Source organism: Mirounga angustirostris, unplaced genomic scaffold (genome assembly GCF_029215605.1).
Source record: "Mirounga angustirostris isolate CCGP_5_RB_7025 unplaced genomic scaffold, mMirAng1.0.hap1 SCAF_7, whole genome shotgun sequence".
NCBI lineage: Eukaryota > Metazoa > Chordata > Mammalia > Carnivora > Phocidae > Mirounga > Mirounga angustirostris.
In genome coordinates, this window is record NW_026991715.1 from 58,572,171 (window position 1) to 58,598,043 (window position 25,873).

Sequence of the window (25,873 nt, forward strand, 5' to 3'; positions counted from 1 at the left end):
TTTAAACGGTTTTGATAAATTCTTGACTAGAGCCATAATGCATTAAGGCAAATCCGAATTTTTTTTTTTCAGCACATCTCTGTTTTACATCAGGGATGACATGCTGTGTCTTCTCACTAAACATCCTTTCATGGCTAGATCACTGTTGCCTTGACATCGGGTGCCTTGTGGAAGGACTCTTAGGGGCTAAAGTATGTGTGCATGACTGAAAAAAGGGAGATTCCCCACTGCAGGACTCACTGCCTGTGACTGAAGATGTGGGCAAGTGACAAAAAGCACACTGAACTGGGACACCAAACATGATTCTTTTGTTTGGCTGTGTTCAGCAAACATTTAAGGATACCTGCTCTGTGACAGGCACAGTGCTGGACCCTGGGAAAGGACTGGCAACACATAGGCGCTGACCTCCATAGGTCTCAGGCACAGCATTTTGAGCTCAGGCTATAATTCTAATCGACCTTGGTGAAGGAAAGATGTTTCAGGAGGCCCTCATCAGTTTAAAGGCCGGTGAACAAATGCCAGTTCCAGACAGTTGTTACACCAAAGAAATCCGCTGAACCAGAGCATTTTTCTCTCCTACTTTAACAGAATCTAGCTGCTTATTTTCCCACCAGGGATGCTCCTCTCTGCAACTCAGACCTAATGAATCTACTTTCATTTCCTGGGGGCCTAAACTCACGAAATCAGCAGAAATGGTAAATAAAAGCAGAGCATCAGAAAATGATGTTCTAGCCTGGTCTAGAATTCTCTCTATAAACTTTGACAAATTATTTTTCAGTGTTCTCATCTGCAAAGTGTTGTAAAATGAAGACCTGTAAAGTGAACTCTGTGCAAAAAGTGTGAAAACTTTTTGCTAGTAGGTGAAGGGGCACAAGACAGGACCCTCGCCCCCCCCACCCCCCGCCCCCATGTGCCACTTTGGCTTGTGGATTATCTGGAGCTTAAGTCACTTTAGACCCTGAGAGCTCAAGAGAAACTTTTGTCCTTCCTTAACCACACAGAAGAATCTAAATTGGGGTCTTTTCCAGAGTAAGGGTTATTAACAGAGATAAATTTTATCTGAGTGAGCCATCTGTATGGTAGGGCGAACATCTAATTACCATCTTATCGCTCTATGAAAGTGCATTGCATTCCTTTCATCTTAAGTCCCAGACTCCTATTTTTATTGATTGATTGATTGAAAAGATTTTTATTTATTTGATAGAGACACAGTGAGAGAAGGAACACAATCTCCCGCACCTGCCGCTTGCAGCTCCGCCGCTCGCGTTCCAACTTCTCCACCTTCCGCCTCAGCTGGGCCAGCTCAGGCTCAGGGGAGGGAGGTGACGACGGCGAGAACGGGAGAGGGAGAAGCAGGCTCCCCGCCGAGCAGGGAGCCCGATGCAGGACCTGGGATCCCAGGACTCTGGGATCATGACCTGAGCCGAAGGCAGACACTTAACGACTGAGCCACCCAGGCGCCCCATCCTATCTCCTTTTTAGTTCAGAATGACATATATACCTCATTGTGCCTATTTTGGGAATTTCCACGTCTATGTGGAGTTCCTTATACCTGTGCCTATTAAATTTGATTTTTCTCTTGTTAATCTGTCTCATGTGAATTTGATTCTTCGTGCAGCTAGAAGGACCTTTGAAGAGACAGGAATTCTTGCTCTCCGACACAGGCAAGTGCAAAAATCCAAGGCCAGAGGCAGCGACCTTCAAACTATCGCCAGAGCTAGGCTTTCAAACCGACTCTTCGAGCGCACAGGTACCCTAGCGCTAAGGTAGAGAGACTGCGCATGTGCCGTAAGGCCCTTCCCAGTACCCGTAGCTTCCCTTTAGGTTTTGGTCCCGCCCACCACCAGAGCCCTCGTTTCCGGTTCAGCCCAGGAAGCTTTCGAGTGTATCTGGCCTCCGCTTCCCTGGGCCGACCATTTCTCCAACGTTTTTCCAGGTCTTTCGGTGGCTGGGAAAGGTAGTTGCCAATAAAGTTTCCCCGTTTCAAAGTCTAGCAGATTGGGCCGGGCGCATCCTCTGTCCCCTTGCTCACTACCCGCAGTCTTTTAGGCTACAGGCAAGGAGTTTCAAGGCGTCATGGCCAGGGGCCGGTCCGGCCCGGCCGGTCTGAGGTCAGCTTTCGTTGCCCGCGCGCTCTCACGGCTTTTGGTCCCCCCGGCGTCCGCCTCAGCGTGAGCGCAGTCCCTCCGCGCCCACGGGCTGCCTTGCGCTGGACCCCATGGCCTCCGAGGCTCCGTCGCCTTCGTTGTCGCCGTCGTCACCTCCCTCCCCTGAACCTGAGCTGGCCCAGCTAAGGCGGAAGGTGGAGAAGTTGGAACGCGAGCTGCGGAGCTGCAAGCGGCAGGTGCGGGAGATCGAGAAGCTGCTGCATCACACGGAGCGGCTGTACCAGAGCGCAGAGAGCAACAACCAGGAGCTCCGCACCCAGGTGCGCGGTCCGCCTCCAGCCCCGCGCCCCGTCCAGCCCAAGGGGAGGCTTCCGAAGCCTCTGATAGCCTCGGAAGGGCTCCCTGGCAGGGGCCCAGAACTGCTCTATAGAGTATCTGAAAGAAATAAAAGTTCACGTGTATTATAATTCCAAGTACATTTGAAGCTAGCCTAAGAGTTCGGGTTCCTGGATTTAGTGCGCGAGCTGCTGGTGGGAAGTGAACTTAATTACCTTACTTTTCATTCTCACTTGTGACGTTCCCTTGGCATTAGGAACGTTTATATTATTTTCTCTGCATCACTTTTGAGTTAAAGCTCTGGACTTGAAGCAGAATGCCATTTATCACTCACTTGGTGTGTGAACTGATGCTGAGCTCAGTTGTCCATAAAATGAGTTAGTACCACACAAGTGAAGGTTAAATCAGATTAAGCATGAACAGACAGTTTTAGAATTTCACAAAATGTTGAACACTATGCATATGTCAGGTTGTTTTTCTGGGCATTTACCAGCTTGAGTTTTCTGGTGTAAGTAGGGGGGCTCAAACTGTCTTTGTTAGAGACACTACATGTTCATAAAATGGGGTAAAGATAAGTATTTAACTGTCACTTTTTTTTTGGTAATTTTAAAAAGGAGCATAATATTTTTTTCCAGCTTGATTTGTTGGGCAGTTACACTCTCCCAACAAGTTATTTCCCTGTAATTATTAATGTAAACGGTTGTGTAGTCCTTTGTAATATATTGGTATATTTCCTAAAATTGCACATAAAGGCTGTACACTGAAAAATCAGCAAACTTTGTTATGCTTTGTTATCAAATGATCTATGAAAATAACTGCTGAGATGTAGTGCATTGTGTCTGTTGTATAGGTTGTTAATATGACGTTATAGAAAATAATGTTTGTGTAATAACTAGTCCTTGAACACTTAAAATGAATGCATAAGGACTGTGCTAGGAGACTACACATATGGTTAAACTATCATGAGGAAAGGGGAGCAAAATATTCCCTTAAAATTCCTTTTAAAAAACCCTTTTATAATTCTAAATTTTTATTTTATTTTTTTTTAAAGATTTTATTTATTTATTTGACAGAGAGCGAGAGAGCATAAGCAGGGGGAGCAGCAGAGGGAGAAACAGACTCCCCGCTGAGCAGGGAGCCCGAGGCGGGGCTCGATCCCAGGACCCTGGCATCATGACCTGAGCAGAGGCAGGCACTTAACCAACTGATCCACCCAGACACCCCTCTAAATTTTTAATCTAAAGATCTAAAAGAGAACATTTTTTGCTAGCCTTTGAAGAGCCAGCATTTTGTTATTAGTGTGAATTTGGTAGTGGTCTAATACGAAAATTGAAATGCATAAAAAGCCTTGACCCTACTGGTGATAGTAATAACTCCTCTTTACCCTCTTCTTAGTGAGCCTCCCTTGGTGGTGGGTAGAGGTTGGTTAACTGTCATCGCAAATCACTAAATAATGTTTTACCTGGAGTGGTAAAAAGTTGGCTTGAGAATTGAGGGTGAGCTGATAGAAAAACAGGTTTTGGACTCTGAAGAACCTTACTTTGTCTTTTCAGGTTTCTCATGTAAAATGATGATTAGGGCCACTATACTGTAAGAAGTTTGGAAGAATTTATGAGAGGTTATCCAGAGTACTAAGTTTAGTGCCTAGCATGTAGAAGATACTAAATAAATTATCAAGTTTATAGTAATAGTGGTAGTAACTAGAGCCAGGACTGGGGCAAGGCGATCAGTAACCCAGGGCAAAAAATTTAAGGAGTACTCATTGTCTGGTACAGACCCTGTACTTGTGAGAAGCTAAGAATGAGTGCTCCCTTAAATGTTGTGCTCTAGGTGCCTTGTTTGCTTCACTCTAGTTCTAGCACGGGTGCTAATAGGAGCTGATAACTAATGAAGTGCCTAGATAATCTGTATGTAGTCAGTCTTATACCACCTTTCTTTTAAGCTTTATGTGTCATTAAGTATTTAAAAGCTTGGTTTTTTAGTTAGTTTCATGCCTATAGTAGATATTGTCTCACACAGATCCTTTCTGAATGAAGTGTATTTATGGTGTTGCTCCTCCTCTGCTTATGGGTATTTCCACACTTTTGCTCTGGCCCTGGCATTCAGTGAGGCACAGGGAAGACAGAGGCCCTTTGAGGCAGTCACCTCTCTTCCCTTCTGCTGCAGTTGTGTAGTCCTAAGACTACCATCTTCTGTTTAAAGAAAAATAAATTGCATTAAAGCATACAAGTGAGTATTAATATATTTAAGTGAATAGGTAATTCCAGGTGGAGGACCCTGAATGATACTAGATAATTTGATGAATGGGAATTAATGGTTTTTTAAACTAATTTTTTTTTTTTTAAGATTTTATTTATTTGACAGGGAGACACAGTGAGAGAGGGAACACAAGCCGGGGGAGTGGGAAAGGGAGAAGCAGGCTTCCCGCTGAGCAGGGAGCCCGAAGCGGGGCTCGATCCCAGGACCCTGGGATTATGACCCGCCGAAGGCAGATGCTTAACGACTGAGCCACCCAGGCGCCCTTTTAAACTAATTCTTTAGGAAGAACTGCTAACTGGTTAAAAATTTTAGTATAAAAACATTCTTACTGTTAGAAATAAGTGATCATTTTCACAAAGTCCTATTAATTTAGTTCATGTAAATTCATTTTGGAGGGAATATTTTAAGGTTTAGCAAGAGAGTATAAGAGTAAAAACATTTCCTTCTACAAATGTGAAAGGTGAAAGAAAGTTAATTATAGTATTTTTAATTTTTCTGAAAAGGAAACTAGCTGCTTTGGTACTAAAACTTCAACCAAGAAAAATAATTATTGTAATTTCAGGAGAATGATGTGTATATTATTAGATTGCTAAATGATTTAATTTCCTAAAGCTGTGTTTTCTTTTAGGTAGAAGAGCTCAGTAAAATACTCCATTGTGGGAGAAATGAAGACAATAAGAAGTCTGATGTAGAAGTTCAAACAGAGAACCACCCCTCTTGGGCAGTCTCAGGTATTCGGCTTGTAGTGAAGATATCTTAGTGCTGTTACATTCACATCATGCTAAGTTGGAGTTTTTTAAAAATTTAAAGTAGACATACATCTAGATCTGAGAACTGTTATGTGGACTTCTCATATGATTTGGTATTTTCAGATGATCTCTATGTTCTTCTGGTGGGAAAACAGAAATGTCATTCTATATAATAATGCTAATGTGTTTTTGGTGGCACATTAATGTTTGCTGTGCTGTGAACCATTTACTCGTGTCTGGCCTTCCTTGAGACCAGGCACATGTATTTTCTTGTTGATGCATTCCACTTAGCATTGTGTTCAGTGTCAGTGTCTTAGGCCCTTATGGGAGTGATGAACTCACAGCCATTACCTCATGAGTGACATTGTGAGGCAAAATAACTGAGGAACTGAGTTTTAATAAATAGGGATCAGAAGAAACGATCTTTCCATTAAGTTTTGCCTTGTTTTATTCAGTAACAATTTAACTAAATTGTTAAACGCAGCATCGGTATGAACATTACATATTTGTATGGTATATTTTATTTATTTATTTTTTAAAGATTTTATTCATTTATTTGACAGAGAGACAGTGAGAGAGGGAACACAAGCCGGTGGGGGGTTGGGGGGCAGGTGGGGGAGAGGGAGAAGCAGGGAAGCAGGCTTCCCGGTGAGCAGGGAGCCCAATGTGGGGCTTGATCCCAGGACCCTGGGATCATGACCTGAGCCGAAGGCAAACACTTAATGACTGAGCCACCCAGGTGCCCTCTATGATATATATATATATATTTTTAAAGATTTTGTTTATTTATTTGACAGAGAGAGACACAGCGAGAGCAGGAACACAAGCAGGGGGAGTGGGAGAGGGAGAAGCAGGCTTCCCGCGTAGCGGGGAGCCCGATGCGGGGCTCGATCCCAGGACCCTGGGATCATGACCTGAGCCGAAGGCAGACGTTTAACGACTGAGCCACCCAGGCGCCGATATATTTTTTTTTAAGTCATCATTATGAGAGAAATATGACAGTAAAAACAACCCTTGGACTTTTTTTTTTAAAGATTTTATTTATTTATTTGACAGAGAGAGACACAGCGAGAGAGGGAATACAAGCAGGGGGAGTGGGAGAGGGAGAAGCAGGCTTCCCGCGGAGCAGGGAGCCTGATGTGGGGCTCAATCCCAGGACCCTGGGATTATGAGCTGAGCCAAAGGCAGACACTTAACGACTGAGCCACCCAGGCGCCCCACAACTCTTGATCTTTATTTCCATTGTCATTTGATAATGCAACAGTATTCAGGTAGTATGTGATTGAGAGTTGCTCTTTTTTTGTTGTTTTTTTTGACAGAACAAAACCTATTTACCTGTTTTCTTTTTTTATTCTTGCTATGAAAAATCCAAATCTACCTTTTTTTAACCTTTATTTTGATAGCGAGGGTACTGAAGATGACATTAGAATCAAAGATATATACTTCTGTCAATTTATCTGCACCATCCATTTAATCGTTAAATTGTATACTGCTGTAAAAATACATGTTAGCATTCTGTGCTGTTTTATGTTCAGTGCTGGTGGTTTGGAATTAACTTCTCCTTATGTACATTTTTCTAATATGATATCACCTAATTTGCTTTTGCTACAGATTATTATTATCAGACATACTATAAGGATGTTAGTCTTCCAAATAAAGTGGCTGAACTCTCAGTTCAGCAAGATCAGGATATCGAAGCTTCTACTTTTAATTCTGAAGACCAGTCACAAATAGAAAATGATGCTTACACTGGTACTGCTATAACAGAACATGTTAAATGTGCAGAAGAGGACCATTTTGCCTCAAATTCAGATTCACAGGTAATGAGATGCTTAACATAAACTCTTGATGCCCAAAATGTATCATTTGTTGTTATATAGAAAAAGAGACTTCTTTAGTCCATTATAATGTATACAAGGTTTATAAACATTCTATGTGTAATGATACAGTGAATATTACAGTTTTTAAGAAACAAAAATTAGCATTTATTAATATGTGTAATTGTTTTTCTACTCTGTTCTAAAAATTAATGATGTACATAAACTAAAAGAAAATTTGTCACTGTATTTTCACTCAATCAAAAAATTTGGGCAACAGCCACAATATCATGTTCATACTAATTTTTTTTTTAAAGATTTTATTTTTTAGTAATCTCTCCATCCAACATGGGGCTCAAACTCACAACCCCAAGATTAAGAGTCTCACGCTCCACTGACTAAGCCAGCCTGGTGCCCCCACATTAAAATATTTTTAATGCTTACTTTATGTCAGATATCTTGCCACTGTTGCCTGAGTGTCATATAAATTTTTTTTCTTTAATTTGTTTGAAGCAGGATCCCAGTAATTCCAGGATCCTAAGATCCAGTATAACTTCTTGGTGTGTGATATCTCACATTATCTATAGCTTTTTCCTCCATCTCTCTTTTTCAAATTTTTTTCCCTTTGAACCTGTAATTATTCTTAGAGTATTTCAGAGTCTGTATTTTGTAGATAACTATCTTATGGTATCAGGCATCTGTTTTTGAGTAATGGTCACACACTCACTTTAATATCTTCAAAACTAGGTTAAAATTGAATTAACTAAACAACTAGTAACTGTTTTTTGAGGTGAACCAAACTGCAGTTGATAGCCATCTCTTTCCATTGCAGAAATTGAAGCCTTATTGTTTAAAATTGTTTTAAGTCTATTTATTGTTCTAATTCGGCTAACTTTTAAAGTGATAAAAGGAAGTTTTTGTCTTATTTGACATGAATGTATCTTACCTAGGAGCCAGCATCTGTATTAGCAGCAGAAGATACATCCTTAGAAGGTTCTTCATTAGCTGAAAGTTTGAGAGCTGCAGCAGAAGCTGCTGTGTCTCAGACTGGATTTAGTTATGATGAGAACACTGGACTGTATTTTGATCACAGCACTGGTTTCTATTATGATTCTGTAAGTATCTTGGACTGTTTATTGTTGTATGGTTGTATACTTGCTGCTTGATACCAAGTATTAAACCCTAAGCTGAATTAAGAAAAGCAAGAAACTGCATTGAAAAATTTTATTTGATTCAAAGCTATTTGACATGAGTAAAGAGTTGTAAAATAGCTTATGATGTTACATTTCTGTTTTTAATAAAATAAGTTAATTGTGATTGTATAAGTATTTCTTATACTTAAGAAAGACCTAATGTTTTATATGTAAAGTAACACACAAAAATGTTAGAGCATTTATTAATAAAAGCAGACAGTTAACTACATTGTTGTAAAGTGTTTAAGAACTTAAACGAACATTTTTTCATAGAATTTTAAGGAAGTGACATTGTTAATTCTAGGCTTGGTGTGAAGTTTTTAAAAATTGTTTCAAGTACTTATGGATCCATTCGAGCTCTAGAGGAAATCTTTTTTTTGAATTCTCAATAGTATGTTTATTATTAGTTTAAAAGTTCTGTGGCTTTTAAGCATTTCACTTAAAAAAAAATCAATGTTAGGACTGAGAACTAGGGAATTTGTGTGGAATCAGACATGTAATGGACCACTAACTAGGACAGAACCTAAAAATAAAGTTCTTGATTTATAATTCAGTGTTACGGCTGTTGACATCTGGTACTTAATTGTATTTCATTCAGGATTTGATGACAATGACAATGGAACTTACATACCTATATACCTCAGCCTTAGTGGTCTAGGAATGTGATCTGGTCCTCAGAAATTATAGAATGTAGTACCCAAAAGTGAAGCAGATTTTCACCATTCCAGTCACTGGAACTATTGTTAACTAATCTAGGGAATATAATGATAATACTAAATATCTTAGTTAAAAAAGGATTTCATTACCTTGTTGGTTTGTACTTGGTATACTTTCTAAATCCCTTATAAAGAGAGAATTTTCTTTCACAGGAGTATGCTAATTGACCATGCTAATCAGTACCCAGGAACTTAATGTTTAAACTCTTATTACCGAAGAGACTAGCTATTACTTGTTTGGTTTTGAGGAAAATACAGAGTTCACAAGTATATGATGTTAGTCTTCATCATTCTTCTACCTTCCTTTCTGTAGCTTTCCTCCTGACATCTCTTCTGTAAATGGTTAGCTATATTCTGTTGGTTATATGTTTCAGTAAAGTAGGGACTTCATTGTTTTGCCCTTTTTATTGTACTAGTTTTCATTTTAGTGTAATTAAATAGTTTTTCTTAAATTTTTGAAAATGTGTTTTAGACTGAAAGACATAAGAGATAAAAACAAGTTTGAGTTGTGAAAGTTTTATTATCACTGGTAATAAAGATTAGAAAGCTTCCGTTCAGTTTTTTAATTATGGAAAAGATTGAATTCTAAATTTTTTTTTTTTTAAGATTTTTATTTATTTATTTGACAGAGACACAGTGAGAGAGGGAATACAAGCAGGGGGAGTGGGAGAGGGAGAAGCAGGCTTCCCGGCCGAGCAGGGAGCCCAATGTGGGGCTCGATCCCAGGACCCTGGGACGCTCAGACGCTTAACGACTGAGCCACCGAGGCGCCCCTGAATTCTAAATATTTTTGTAAGAGATCTGTAACGTGAACTAAAGACAATAAATGCAGTAATACCACAGAAAAATATTCTTTTCCAGGCAGTTTTAGTTGTTTAACCTTAGTATATCATAAGACATTTCCATATCTTATCTGCATCGATTTATAATGTAAATAAAATATACACTGTTGAATTGAATCTTATTTATAGAGTATGGGCCAGTATCTAATAAATACAGACGACTACATAATTTTTTATCTTTCTGGTTTTTATCCATAATTTGCCAAAATTCATTTTTTGCATGGTTCTTTTACTTATTTAATTACTTACAGTAGAACTAATTAATGAAGACAGTTGTTTATCAGTTTCTTTATATAAAATGTCATATCTCTGAGCTTAATTTTATTTTTGAATTTTTCTTCAGGGCTTTTAGTCATGAACACTAAAAAGCAAGTATTGGTTTTATGACACTGAAAGGAGGGTTGGGGGAGTTTATACCAAACCATTATTGTGTAATCATAAGGATAATGAGTCTGGAATTACTTTTTCTATGGTCAGCTTTTTCTGATGCATGCCTTAGTTTTCATGACTTCTGAAAGGTTTTTTGTAATCATTTTCATTAATGTATTAAGTTGAACCATACGAAATTGCTGCTTCTCTAAGTATGAAAATGATTAAATATTGGCAGTTTCTTGAGATTCAATTTAATATTTAAATTATTCATTTTTTGTAGTAGGAAAATTAGAGCAAATATTGAATGGTAAAGTATTTTGGAAACTTAGGAGCATTTTTCATTCTGTCATCTTTACTCATTATCTTCAGAAAATAGAGTTCTTAAAGAAACATTGACTATTTTTGAATATATTTGGCATTGCTATTAAGTTTATTTTTTTATTTTATTTCATCGTACCTGACTAGAACTTACCGTTTTCTTGACTTTGAAAGGAAAATCAACTATATTATGATCCTTCCACTGGGATTTATTACTACTGTGATGTGGAAAGTGGTCGCTATCAATTTCATTCTCGAGTTGATTTGCAGCCTTATCAAACATGTGGCACAAAACAAAGTAAGGATAAAAAATTGAAGAAGAAAAGAAAGGATCCAGATTCTTCTGTAACAAATGAGGAAAAGGTAATGTCTTCATAATTTTAAAAATTTACTTGATGATATAATTATGTCAGTTTTTGATGAAACTGAAAATCATCATTTAGTAACTGTATTTCAAACATATCGATTAAGATATCAGAATCTATCAACCAAGGAGCATTCACAGGGGGCACGGATGGACTTTTTCACAAATTTTTCGTCATTAGAAATAAAAGGAATTCCTTAAAGTTTGAAGGAGGTAGATTTAGGGTGGATAAAATACTCATGTGTTACATAATTTGGAAGAAGAACAGTCAGACCCTCAACCAATAAGTTGTTGTTGGGGCGCCTGGTGGCTCAGTCAGTTAAGGGTCTGCCTTTGACTCGGGTCATGATCTTGGGGTCCTGGGATCAAGCCCTGCGTGAGGCTCTCTGCTCATCGGGGAGTCTACTTCTCCCTCTCCCTCTGTGCTCTCTGTCCCTCACTTGCTCTCTCAAATAAATAAATAAAATCTAAAAATAAAATAAGTTGATGTTATTGCACAATTCACAATAAAAGCACAGATTGTAAGTAGACATAGATAAAAGTTCTGCTTCTTAGTCATGTTGAGCAATTCTTACCTATTATGTTAGGAAACATTAAATCAGTTGCTAGCAAATATAGGATATGTATGTATTTATTAGAAGTGGAAATTGGTGTCTTTTTTTTTTTAAGGATTGATTTATTTTAGAGCGAGAGAGCAGGGGGAGAGGCAGAGGGAGAAGAGGGAATCCTCAAGCAGACTTCCCATATTGTGGGGACCCCGATGCAGATCTTGATCCCACAACACTGAGATCATGACCTGAGCCAAAACCAAGAGTTGGTGGCTCAACCGACTCAGACACCCAGGTGCCCTTGGTGTCTTTTGGGAAAATAGATTGGCCATTTCTATCAATAACCGTAAAAATGTTAATATTCTTTAAGTGGAAAATCTCATTTCAGGTAATATTTTTAAAAATCCTAAGAGGGGTGTCTGGTGGCTCAGTCGGTTGAGCGTCCGACTCTTGATTTCAGCTTAGGTCATGATCTTGGGGTTGTGAGATCTAGCCCCATATTGGGCTCTGTGCTCAGCATGGAGTCAGCTTGGGATTCTCTGTCTCCTTCTGCCCCTTTCCTTGCTCATGTTTGTGCATGTGTGTGCTCTGTCTCCGTCTCTCAAATAAATAAATAAAATCTTTTAAAAAAATCCAAAGAAAGAAAAATGCCTTTGTGTAGTTATATAGCAATGTTTTTAAGAACAGAAAAAAATTAAGAGTTCAAATGGCCTGCAAGATATTGGTTAAGAAAATGATAGTATGTTTAATTGAAAAGCGTTCTTTAGGCCTTAAAATGGTAATTCATAAAGATGGGGGGAATTTGAAAAATGCTTCTGATACAAGGTTAAATTTAAAGAAGGAAAATATAAAAAACGTTACCAGTGCTCTTATGTGTATTCCCCAGACAGATAAGGTTGGTGGTTTATATGCAGGAAAGGAGGCTTATTTGTTATATTGGCATTTTGTGAATTGTGGCAACTACTAGATACTTCACTCTTAAAATTTTATCTAATGTTTTTCTCTTAACCAAAGAGAAAAGTTTTTTAATGTATAATACTAAAGTTCACATATGGAATTAGGTTTCCTTTGGATTTACTTTCTCTATTTGATTTGTTTGTATTTCTCTTATTTTCACTTATGTACCTAGGAATAAAAGAGAATGTGACTAAATAGTAAAAATGATTTTTCTGTTTGCTTTCAAGACCTCTGTTTTAATGATTTTTTTTTTTTAAATACATAACCCTGGGCTCTTTTTTTTTTTTTTTAAGATTTTATTTATTTATTTGACAGAGAGAGAGAGAGCACAAGTAGGCAGAGAGGCAGGCAGAGGGAGAGGGAGAAGCAGGCTCTCCACTGAGCAAGGAGCCCGACGTGGGGCTCGATCCCAGGACTCTGGGATCATGACCCGAGCCGAAGGCAGCCGCTTAACCGACTGAGCCACCCAGGTGCCCCTGTTTTAATGATTTCTACCTGTTGTTAGTAGTTGAACTATTTGAAAGGATAGGTTTTGAAAGTACTTCCTTCTAACAATAAATAAGAACATAGAGGGTCCTTAAATGACTTTTCCTGACAAACTAGAGAATGAAATTTGAAAGTGTTTTGTGAGATTTTAGCTCCCATAACTGCTCTTCTTTACCATCCTTCTTCAAAAATGTGTGAACTCTAGGATAGGAACTTAAAAACAATTCTGATAGGATTTTGAGAATTCCCCAAAGATTCTTAAAGGTAGCTATGAAGCATGGGAGACCATTTAAGACATCCTCATCTTTTTTTTTTTTTTTATTAAGATACTCTTGAGCCTCACTCTTTGCGAGTGGGGGTATGGTGGAAAGAAATTGGCATAAATAACTTGAAATATGCATATATGCCTCAATGTCCACATGTAGGCCTCCATTCTTATCTCTTAATGAATATTTATCCAACATTCTGGACTGGTAGATGGTTTTTAAGAATAGCACCTCTGACATTTTCACTCATTCCCACTCTACATATGTTTTCCTATAAGCAGTAATAATAATAAAATATACAGGATTGGAAACTGCTTTTTTTTTTTTTAAGTATATATAGATAGAAATTTTTGGCTATAATTCACAGTGGCCTTTAAAGCTTCTCATAGTTTTTCAGCTTGTTGTCCTTGTTCTTGCCTTTGATGAGTTTGTATTGCTGGGAGTGTATATAGTTTATCATACTGTGAGTGTTTAGCTGGTCTCCAAACCGAATTTATGTTACTGTTAAAAATACGTGTTTAAGATGCTCTCATATTTTATAAAATAACAGAAGACCATATGAATTCACTTCCATCATGTTGCTTTAGGTAGAAAGAAAATTCAGAGTATGTTACAAACCAAAGGAAAATAACTGATTCTTTTAAGTTTAAAATAATAGATTTGTTTATTTATCATAAGGTATGCCCACTATACACGTATAATAAATAATAAAAGGTTTATGCCTGCTAATTTGGAATTTTAGAATAAAAGAGATATAACAGATTCATCTATACTTTAAACTGTTTTGTATAATCAGACCAACTATATGAAAGTACTAAATGTTAGTGAACCTGTAGCTCTGCTACATTAGGTACATCTGGATCTTTTTAAAATTTTTTTTAAAGATTTATTTATTTGAGAGAGAGAGCACGCATGTGTGTGTGCCTAAGTCAGGGGAGAGGCAAAGGGAGAGATGCTGGGCGTGGAGCCCAACTTGGGGCTCGATCCCACAGTCCATGAGATCATGACCTGAGCCAAAACCAAGAGTTGGATGCTTAACCGACTGACCCACCAGGCGTCCTACATCTGGATCTTTAAATTGCTGTTGTAATTAAAGCTGATTCTGTACTTTATGTGTTTTGACTTGATTATTGGTTAGAAGTTCAAAAAGAAAATTTAGGGTAAATATATTCTCTAGGCTTGCACTGTCCAATAAAGTAGCCAGCCACTAGCCTCATATGGCTGTTGAGCACTTGAAATGAGGCTCGTCCTAATTATGGTGTTTTGTTAAGTATGAACTACAGTATACTCAGTTTTGAAGACAAAGTCTTGAAGTACAGAAAATCCATGTAAAATATTTCATTAATAGTGTTATAGTGATTACATGTTATTTATATATAATAAAAGATAATATTTTGTAAATACTGGATAGATAAAAGGAATTTCACCTGCTTTTACCTTTTTAATGTGGTTACTAGGACATTTTAAAGTATAGATAGATAGATAGATAGATAGATGTATATGGCTTGCATTGTATTTTTGTTGGACATGGACAGAAGTGGTCTAGGCTGTCGCATGGTTCAAGCAATATGTGATAAGGGCCTGGACTGGGACAGTTAGGGAATAGATAAGGAGAATTGGGATAAGGTGTAAACAGTCTATAGCACTTGGAAATGGATTCCATGTGGTAGTTAAGGGGACGTCAAAGATAACTATAAGATTGTTGATTTGGGTGATAAGAGGATGGGTAATGTCATTAAGTAAGAAAGAGAACATGAGAGGAAGAGGGGGTTATAGGTAATAGCTATTGGTATTTCATATATAATGTTGTACATATATCTTCACTAATTCTCTGAAATATTTAGCATTAAACGTTAGAAGATGGTCATGTTTAAGGTATTTTCCCCTGTTCCCACCTCCCCACCTATGTCTTTCTAGGATTTGACTTCAGAAGATCAAAAAACATCCAGTGTTGAACATAAAAGCTGCAGTGAGGGAGAAGATTTTGCAAATATGAAAAAGAAGGCCAAAATAGACATTCATTACAAAAATAGTCCCCCCAAATTTACTGTTCCAGTTAGCAGAAAGATTACAGAATCTTCTCTTAATGAAAACATTTATAATTCGACGTCATTTAAAGATGAGAAAGTCATGGAGACTGATAGTGAGCCAGAAGAAGGTGAAATTACAGACTCTCAGACAGAGGACAGTTATGATGAAGACATTACCAGTGAAGACAATGTAACTGCAGAAGATAGTGAGGACGAAGGTAAGTAAATAACTATTGTTTGATTTTCTGTAAATAACCCAGTCTAGTCATTGTAAAAGAGCAACAGAGTTAAAAATGTTAATACGTATTTGCCAAAAAATAAACGGACTGTTTTAAACTGATTATTTTTTATATGTGTGTATATATATATATTTTTTTGATATTTTATTTATTTGACAGAGAGAGACATAGCGAGAAAGGGAACACAAATGGGGAGAGGGAGAAGCAGGCTTCCCACTGAGCAGGGAGCCCGATGCGGGGCTTGATCCCAGGACCCTGGGATCATGACCTAAGCTGAAGGCAGATGCTTAACAACTGAGCCACCCACGCGCCCCTAAACTGATTATTTTAATAACATTCTTGAAAATTATGTGAGCTACCAACAAAGTGGTCTTCAGTACCATTATGGTTATTTTTAGAGGGAAGAATTTGAATAAATGACTAATAGTTGGACCTTAAAATTTTATTGCATTGAATGGCCTAGTCAGTAGAACAAAACCAAGTTACATACGTTCTAAAGTATATACTAAGGCTATCTTGGTGGGTTAGATATTTGTAGTCTACTTTTGTAGGAAGGGAAAAAATAAGTTGCCTTTAAAAAGTGTAGTCCAGGGGCGCCTGAGTGGCTCAGTCGGTTAAGTGGGCTCCCTGCTCAGTGGGGAGCTTGCTTCTCCCTTTCCCTCTGCTGCTCCCCCTGCTTGTGCTCTCTCTCTCTCTCTCTGTCAAATAAATAAAATCTAAGAAAAGAAAAAAGTGTAGTCCATGAATTCAGCTACGTAGGTATTATGGTAAATCTTATATTTAAAAAATATATATTTAAGAAGATAGCAGGAGGGGAAGAATGAAGGGGGGGAAATCGGAGGGGTAGACAAACCATGAGAGACAATGGACTCTGAAAAACAAACTGAGGGTTCTACAGGGGAGGGGGGTGGGAGGATGGGTTAGCCTGGTGATGGGTATTGAGGAGGGCACGTTCTGCATGGAGCACTGGGTGTTACGCACAAACAATCATGGAACACTACATCTAAAACTAATGATGTAATGTATGGGGATTAACATAACAATAAAAAAATAAAAATAAAAAATAAAAAGTTAAAAAAATATATATATATATTTATTTTAGAGAAAGAGAGAGCAGGGAGAGGGGCAGAAGGGAGAGAGAGAATCTGGAGCAGATCCCACAGAGTGTGGAGCCTGATGCAGGGCTTGATCTCCCAACTCTGAGATCATGACCTGGGCTGAAACAAGAGTCAGGTGCTCAACTGACTATGCCACCCAGGCACCCCAAATCTTATATTTTTTAAATTTGAGGTTATAAAGACATACTTTTAAAGCCCAGGATTTTATATTAGGTTATATGAGCTTATTTTGTTCTCGATGCAGTTTCTCTCACTTTTATTTTTAAAGCAGGACTCAGTTTTTCTAAGTTAATATAAAAATTCCTGTTGAGGATATTTTCAAATTCCAACACCTTAAAAAAGAGAATTGTTTATATTGTAATTGTGATAGACCCTGAATATCTTTAGGTTGATCACTTTAAATTGGTAAGTGTTAAAGCCTTATCAAGTATGTCATATAGCAGAATTTAAGAAAGTTGTTTCAAATAATTAAAATTTTTGATTAGTACTTTTTTTATTTTAAAGATTTTTATTTGAGCAAGAGAGAAGCACGCGAGCGGGGGTGTGGGGAGGAGCAGAGGGAGAGGGACAAGCAGACTCTGTGCTGAATGTGGGGTCCTACACAGGGCTCAATCTTATGACCCTGACATCACAACCTGAGCCAAAATCAAGAGTCAGATGCTAAACTGATTGAGCCACCCAGGCACTCCTCAATACGTTTTACTTTATGGATGCTTCCTATTCCTGCCTAGAAATTTTTTCCATAGCATTTGAATTAATACTTACACATTTCTTTCTTTAACAGATGAAGAAAAAATTTGGCCCCCATGTATTAGAGTAATTGTTATTAGATCACCAGTATTGCAGACAGGATCACTTTTTATCATTACAGCTGTAAACCCTGCTACAATTGGAAGGTAAAAATGTTTAATGTTATTATGTTTGTGTATTTATCTTACTCCAATGGATTGTATATTCCTCAACCAGTTATAAAATGTGCATGGTACTTGTTGAATAGGCAAACACTGAATGACATCCATGTTCCTCCCTCTCCCACTCAGAAAATATTGTTGACCCTTATCTCTGTCACAGAAATTTTGTCATTTTCATCCTTTTTGTACTGCTGTTTCTGGTTTAAATTCCTTCATTAAATCCATGTTTGTCCAGTATTTAATCCCCTTCCTCTGTTTCTTTTACCCCTTTGTAATTCATAACCAGCTTGGTAGAGAGGTAGGTTTTAATCATGAGTAGGATAATTTCATTACTTCCCAGTGGGAAAGAAAATCCATCCTTAATTCATATTCTGTACAAAATCTTAGTTTTAAATTCTTGAAGAATAGTATGGTCCTTTTACATATAGTAATAGAAGCTGGAATGTAGTCAACAGATCTCGAATGATTGATGTTAGTACAAAGGATATGCTGTTCTGGATGTTTATTATTTTTTTTATAAAGATTTTTATTTAGAGAGGGAGACAGCATGTGAGTATGGGGCAGAGGGAGAGAATCTCAAGCAGACTCTGCACTGAGCATGGAGCCTGACTTGGGGCTCGATCTCATGATGAGTGGAAAACAAGAGTTGAACTCTTAACTGACTGAGCCACCCAGGCACCCCTAGATGTCTATTATTAACCTCGGGTAGATGTATCAAAAAATAAAAGTAATCCTGGAACTTCTTTCAAATAGGAAATTTAGAGTAGGATTAAGGAAATGACTTAAGTGTGATAGAGGGACTTGGATTTTAACATTTTCTTTTAAAACAACGACGACAAAAATCTTAAAAAATATCGTTTCTGTGTTAACTGTGTTTAATCTATATATGGTTCAAAAATTATTAAAGACACTTTACTTAACCCTGCAGAGAAAAAGATATGGAGCATACTCTCCGAATCCCTGAAGTTGGTGTTAGTAAGGTAAGTTCTTTGATTTTTCAAATATAGCGCCCTAGATACTATTTTATAAACCCTCATTATGACAGGAAGCTTAGGGGCTTTTTTATTTAGTAGAAAGTTTAATAGTCCAGGTATTAATGGAAATGAAAGCAATTCAGATTTGTTTATTCCACTGCTTGCGAGAATAATTCTTTATCAAAATTAGAGTAAACTAAATGATGTTTAATTTTTAACAGTCTGGAGCAGGAATAGAAATGTAGATTAAGTATTAAAATAATACCCATTTAACAAATATTTATTGAGTGAACTAAATGTTCTTGATATGGTCGTTCAAAAATGAATCAGACCTGGATTCAGGCTATTTTATTAGATGGTTACTGTTGAGTCCAGAGTATATTACAACTCAAGAACTATTTGTCCTCTACCACCCAAGGCTTTTATAGCTTTTCCTAGTTGCTCCTCTGATGGTTTCAGGAAAAAGAATACTTGGGTTTTTTTTTTGTTTTTAAATATTTTATTTATTTGAGAGCGAGAATGAGAGACAGCATGAGAGGGAGGAGGGTCAGAGGGAGAAGCAGACTCCCTGCTGAGCAGAGAGCCCGATGCGGGACTCGATCCCGGGACTCCAGGATCATGACCTGAGCCGAAGGCAGTTGCTCAACCAACTGAGCCACCCAGGCGCCCTACTTGGGTTTTTAAAACAAACAAAGCAGCGGTGCAACTTTAGTTACAAGTAGAAAAACAAAAGGTTTTGCTACTGATACTCTATATTTGCTAGTTTTCCTTGTCTTTACTGTATTTTCTGTAGTTTTTCCCTCTCTTCCATGCTGGTTATCTTTTTCTGACCTTTCATCATCCCCATTTGTTTCTATTTAATAGATTATAATATGGATCTAAAGTATACATTTTATGTGATTTTTGTCTTTTGAGGATGAAATTTGTTTTCCATTATAGTTTGAAAGTCCACTTATTTTTACTTTGTTTCAACTCATTCAGAAGGGAGGAAATTTTCATAATCTTAACTCTGACCAAATTATCTTGCTTTTTTACTTTACTATGACCCTTCTGCCTCCAAAGAAAACCCACTCTGTGATTTAAATAGCAATTCAATCTAAAATATAGGTAGTTCTGTAGTGGCATTTCTGCTCTTTCTTTCTTTAAAACTAAGATATTCACTGGTGGGGTAAATGGTTTGTTACTGTATGAAATCATTTTGACAATATATATTACACATATCCAGATAGATGAAAAAAATTAAATAAAAAACGCTGGACACTTCATATTAATATTTGGGGAAAATGGAATCTGTCACTGGATAGGGGAAGACCTCCTAAGTTTAAAAAAAATGAGAAAAAATCAGAGAAGACATAATTTTGAGTAATTTTAAGTTCTTGTCATGTTAAACAAATTTAAAAGGCAGATTACGTGGGGCACCTAGCTGGCTGAGTTGGAAGAATGTGAAACTCTTGATCTCAAGGTTGTGAGTTTGAGTTCCATGTTGGAGGTAGGGTTTACTTAATAATAATTAAAAAAGGCAGACTAGGACAGTAAGACAAATATGACAAAATGTATATCTTTTATGTTTTAAAATCTCATACAAATTCATTTTTTTCAAACCCCACTGTGAGCACTAATAGATAAGTGAGCAAAGGCTATAAATAAACAATTCACAATGCAGGGGATATCATTACTATGTGAAAACCATTCAATCTTTCTAAAAATTTTAAGAAATACAAATGAAGTCAAAATGTCAGTTTTCATTTGTCATATTTATTAAATTTCACTCCTGTTGGGAGCATAATTTAGAACAGCTCTTTGGAATAAGGTTTCAAGTCGAAAGACTTGAAACTATTTAAATGCTTTGGTATAGTTGTTAGTATTCTAAAGAACCCAGTTGAAAAAAAATGAATGAAGGACATGAAGAGAAAATATACAGAAGAGGAAATCCATATGGCTAAAAAATATAAGGTTTCAGTCTTCGTAGTAATTGAGGAAATGCAAATTAAAATCACGATAATGAGATTTAATTTCATACCTTTTATGCTTGCAAAAACTGAAGATTCCGACAATAGCAAATATTGGTTAAGACTATATTCTTGGCAACAAGAATTCTTATAGTTTGCTTTTGGGAATATAAGTTGGTACAACTACTTTGGAAAACAATATGGCAGTATCTAATAAAGTTTAAGATTTGCACATACTGTGACTTAGCACTTTCATTATTAAGAATATACTCCTGAAAAATCCTTGCATTGTCTACAGGAATGTTGCATGTATAAGAATGTTGATAGAAGCATCTTAAAAAATAGTAAAACCTTGGGGGAAAAAACTGGATGTTCATCATCAGAATATGTTGAAGAATCCGTACAGTGAGTTTTACCATTCAGCAAAATGGCAAAACTGTACACAACTGGATGTACCTCACAATATAATATTAAGCCAAAGAAGCAAAATAAAAGAAATACATACGGTAGCATATGTTTGTCAGAACTTATCAAACTATAAATGTAAGACCTGTGAATTTTCTGTATATGAATTACATCTCAAGAAAATATTCATACAGTGTAATTCCCATTATGTCAAGTTTAAAGCAAAATAACCATGAATTGTTTATGGATGCATACATACGGGGTGAAAGTAATAGAGGCATCATGATTAAATATTGAACCGTTGAAAAGAAAGGGTGTGGGATGGACAGAATGAGTTATACATCCATGAATAATAATTTTTCTTTTAAATATCTGAGGCAAGGGGGCCTGAGTGGCTCAGTCCGTTAAGTGCCTGACTCTTGATTTTAGCTTAGGTCATGATCTCAGGGTCTTGAGATCGAGCCCCATGTTGGGCTCCATGCTCAGCATGGAATCTGCTGGGGATTCTGTCTCTCCTCTCCCTCTGCCCCTTCCCCACTCCTACCCTCTCTCTCTGAAATAAATAAACTAAAATCTAAAAAATAAATACCTGGGTCAAATAAGGCAAAATTTATTAAAGCTGTGTCATGGGTAGACCAGTTCAGTGTATTCTTTTGTGTGTTTGGAACACTTTATAATTAGTTTATGAGAAATTTTTTTTCTTTTTTTCAAAGGTTTTATTTATTTATTTGACAGAGAGAGCACAAATAGGGGGAGAAGCAGGCTCCTCACTGAGCAGGGAGTCCAATTGGGGCTCAGTCCCATGACCCTGGGATCATGACCTGAGCCAAAGGCAGATGCTTAAGTGACTGAGCCACCCAGGCACCCCTGTTTATGAAAATTTTTAAGAACAACTTCATTGGGATACAGTCCATATCCTGTATACAATTTATGCATTGAAAGTGTGTAATTCAAAGGTTTTTTATATAGAGTTGTGTAGCCATCACCACAGTCAGTTTCAGAACATTTTCCTTTTTTTTTTTTTTTTTTAAGATTTTATTCATTTATTTGAGAGTGAGAGAGCATGAGCAGGATGGGCAGAGGGAGAGGGAGAAGCAGACTCCCCGCTGAGCAGGGAGCCCAATGAAGGGCTTGATCCCAGGACCCCTAAGATCATGACCTGAGCCGAAGGCAGATGCTTAACCGACTGAGCCACTTGGCTGCACAGTTTCAGAACATTTTCATCACCATTAGAAGAAACATAATAGTCACTCCTCATTTCCTTTTAACTCCCACAGGCCTAGGCAACCACAGTCTACTTTTATCTTCTGTGGATTTGCCTGTTCTGCACATGTTCTGTAAATTGAATCCTATAACATGTAGTTGTTTTTACCTAGCTTTTTCACTTAGTATGTCTTCAAGATTCATTCATGTTGTAGCATATATCAGTATTTCATTTCTTTTTATTGCCAAATAATAATGCCAGTGTATGGATATACTACATTTTGTTTATCAGTTGGTTGTCATTTGAATTGTTTCCACTTTTTGGCTGCTAAGAATAATGCTGTGGTGAACATTCATGTACAAGTTTGTATTTGAATGTATGTTTTTATTACTCTTGATATATACCTAAATATAGAATTGCTGGTCCTGTGGTAACTCTGTTTAACCTTTTGAGGAACTGCCATACCCTTCTAAAGCAGGTACACAGTTTTACATTCCCACCAGCAGTGTATTACTTATGAAATGATAAATTAAATGTCTGCAGTTCTTTATCCAATTAAATAGACATGTACTGGGTATATGCCATTATATGTGAGGCTCTCTGTTATATGTACTGAGTGGTAAGCAAAAATGTCAACCAAGCAGTAATTGTGAGCCATACGGCAACTATCACATATGCAGTAACTTTGTGTAGTGTAATTGTTATGTAAACAAAGTACAAGGAGGGAATGATTAGTCCTGAGTATTGAAAATCTGGAACACTTCTCTGAGAAGTTCACCTTTGGGGGCGCCTGGCTGGCTCAGTCAGTAGAGCATGCGACTCTTGATCTTGGGGGTTGTAAGTTTGAACCCCATGTTGGGTATAGAGATTATTTTAAAAAAATAGAATCTTTAAAAGGAAAAGTTCATCTTGAATGTTTGAAGTCACCTTTTGTATTAAGAATTTTTAATGATAAAGACCAATACTTTTAATAGGTGAAAAAATAATTTCAAATGTTCTAAATGGTATAATCTCAGCTATATTGTAAAAGTAGAAAATGTAAGACACACTGAATTATTAACGGCAGTAGTAGGTGGAATTATAGGTGACTTTTTCTTCTGTAGCCTTCACATTTCTACCAGAGGCATTGTTATGCTTTTGTATTCAGGAAAAAAGGTATTAAAAATAGTAAAATTTGGGGCACTTGGCTGGCTTAGTCGGTAGAACGTGCAGCTCCTGATCTCGGGGTCATGAGTTTGAGCCCCACATTAGGAGTAGAGCTTACTTAAAAAAAAAAAAAAAGATAAAATAATAAAAATTAAATTATCATAGACTTAAGTCTCACATCCTATGATAGAAATTATCTGTGGTTTAAAAAAATATTATTCTTTATAATTACCTCGTTCTTTATTTTTTTTTTGTTTTAAGTTTCATGCAGAAATTTATTTTGACCATGACTTACAAAGTTATGTCCTTGTGGATCAAGGTAGTCAAAATGGTACAATTGTTAATGGAAAACAGATTCTTCAGGTGAGTATATATATATTAATTACTTGCACATAAGTTTTAAAAAATGAACTGAAATTTTTATTCTGAAGGCCATAGTTATTATACATATAATTTGTTTCAGATTACTATTCAAGCCCAAATGTATTACATGGAAGGGGATTCACAGAAAGGACTGAAAAAAGTATAGAATAAGTGGATACTTAACTCTTGAGTGTTATCTTCTAATTATGTATCTATGCCTTATTTTAGAAGTAAATGCATTTTGGGGTGCCTGAGTGGCTCAGTCGGTTAAGCATCTGCCTTCGGCTCAGGTCATGATCCCAGGGTCCTGGGATCGAGCCCTGCATCGGGCTCCCTGCTCGGCGGAAAGCCTGCTTCTCCCTCTCCCGCTTCCCCGCTTGTGTTCCCTCTCTCGCTGTGTCTCTCTGTCGAATGAATAAATAAAAAAAAAATCTTAAAAAAAATAAAAATTAAAAAAATAATAAAAAAGAAGTAAATGCATTTTAAAGCTATTCAAATCAAAGGTTCTTATAGTAACTTAAAAGGCACTCCTTTTTTTGTGTTCTTTTAAAAATTGTTTTAATGGAAATTTTGCTAAAGTGGATACTCCTTGAAGACAGGGCCTATGTCTATCCAGTTAACTCTTTTATCACCAACATTTGGCAAGGTGCTTGGCACATAACATATGGAAGAAAGTAAATGGAAGGGAGTGGGGGAGGCCTTATTCTTAGTCTGTAAGAATAAAAAATGAAATAAAACTGAATTATCAGAAAAGAAGAGGAAAAAGGGGAAATATGCACTTAGCCCCTTAACACTTATCTTTTTGACTGTGATGGTTATTCATTTTGGTAATAGATTGTTTGATGTTTGGGTTGGGTATTTCTCTAGGATTATGCATGGAGATGAGATTAGCGGGTTTTGATAATATAAAAGAAGTTGCTCAGTGCAGGTATCTTCTCCACTAGTTGAACATTATATCATCCTCAAGTTGTGGAAATGTGCACTGTGTGTGCATATGTGTGTCTATCTCATTGAGAACCATCCTAAATATTTTTTTGTTTGAATCAGACATTACTTACAGTAGATATAAAATAATCTTACATAACTCTCTTGGGTTTCTGTTTTGTAATTTTTTTCTTTAGCCTAAAACTAAATGTGATCCTTATGTACTTGAGCATGGTGATGAAGTGAAAATTGGAGAGACTGTACTGTCTTTTCACATCCACCCTGGCAGTGATACCTGTGACGGCTGTGAACCAGGACAGGTTCGAGCTCACCTTCGTCTTGATAAGAAAGATGAATCTTTTGGTATGTGAAACATAATTGTTATATGTAGGCATGATAACTTTTCTATTTAATTCACTGGAGTGTTCTAAAAAAGTATCAGCTACCAGCTTCGTATTTAATTGATATAAAACTGTATTGAGATACATTTTTATTTTAGTGAATATTATGTGAGATAAATATTATTACGTGAGACTAAGAAATGACATGCATTTGAAATTTGAAACCTAGGCTAGTCGCTTATGATTTTAGTTGATTTTTTTTAAGCTAGTAGATTACGATTTTAGTTGATTTTTCTGTGCAACAATTTAGTTGTGCTATTATAGCATTAGGTTGCTTTCTGACCCATAAGGTAATCATTAGCTGTTTTTGCTAATAGAGTTTAGTAGACTTTGGAAGCGGCACAGCAGTGATAGCTAAATGTCCTTCAAAAGGGTAATTGTGACATAATTATAGTAAAGATTGGTTTCCTTTTGACTTCTGTTTATGGATATGAAAAAGTCATCCATGGTTAAACTCAGTCATATAATAATATATAAAATAATAGGCTGGGGTAATAAAAGTTATTTGTTGATATGTTTGCTTTCTTTCTTTTTTTTAATGATTTTACTTATTTGAGAGAGAGTGAGCTTGAGCGGGGGGAGGGGCAGAGGGAGAGGGAGAGGCAGACTCCCAGCTGAGCAGGGAGCCCAATGTGGGTCTTGATCCCAGGACTTGGGAATCATGACCTGAGCCGAAGGCAGATTCTTAACTGAGCCACCCAGGCACCCCAATATGCTTGCTTTCCTACTTAGAGCTTCTGTTGCTATATCATCTGTATATATATATACACCATTATTTTCTATAATAACACTGTAAGAGGTTGCTATCTTATTTAAATCCACTCATCAGAGGCTTTTAAATTTTAAATAGATACTTTGAACCAGTAAGAATTAATGTT

General features: G+C 37.0%; 1 protein-coding gene across 7 annotated transcripts in view; it reads left to right on the plus strand.

Annotated features, from left to right (window-relative positions):
- The first annotated feature begins 1,845 nt into the window (after positions 1-1,845).
- The window catches only part of AGGF1 (angiogenic factor with G-patch and FHA domains 1), a 71,994-nt gene continuing 47,966 nt past the window's right edge, over positions 1,846-25,873 (plus strand). For 6 of the 7 annotated variants that reach the window (XR_010413104.1, XR_010413105.1, XM_054512515.2 and 3 more), the window contains exons 1-10: positions 1,846-2,428; positions 5,332-5,434; positions 7,064-7,272; positions 8,220-8,384; positions 10,885-11,073; positions 15,249-15,579; positions 17,503-17,614; positions 18,558-18,609; positions 23,569-23,670; positions 24,792-24,957. Coding sequence is in view for 5 of the 7 variants with exons in the window: in XM_054512515.2 (XP_054368490.2) it covers positions 2,219-2,428; positions 5,332-5,434; positions 7,064-7,272; positions 8,220-8,384; positions 10,885-11,073; positions 15,249-15,579; positions 17,503-17,614; positions 18,558-18,609; positions 23,569-23,670; positions 24,792-24,957 (1,639 nt within the window). In the remaining 2 variants the exon portion in view is untranslated. The remainder of the gene's footprint in view (positions 2,429-5,331; positions 5,435-7,063; positions 7,273-8,219; positions 8,385-10,884; positions 11,074-15,248; positions 15,580-17,502; positions 17,615-18,557; positions 18,610-23,568; positions 23,671-24,791; positions 24,958-25,873) is intronic. The other variant, XM_064596262.1, reaches the window with a different exon arrangement.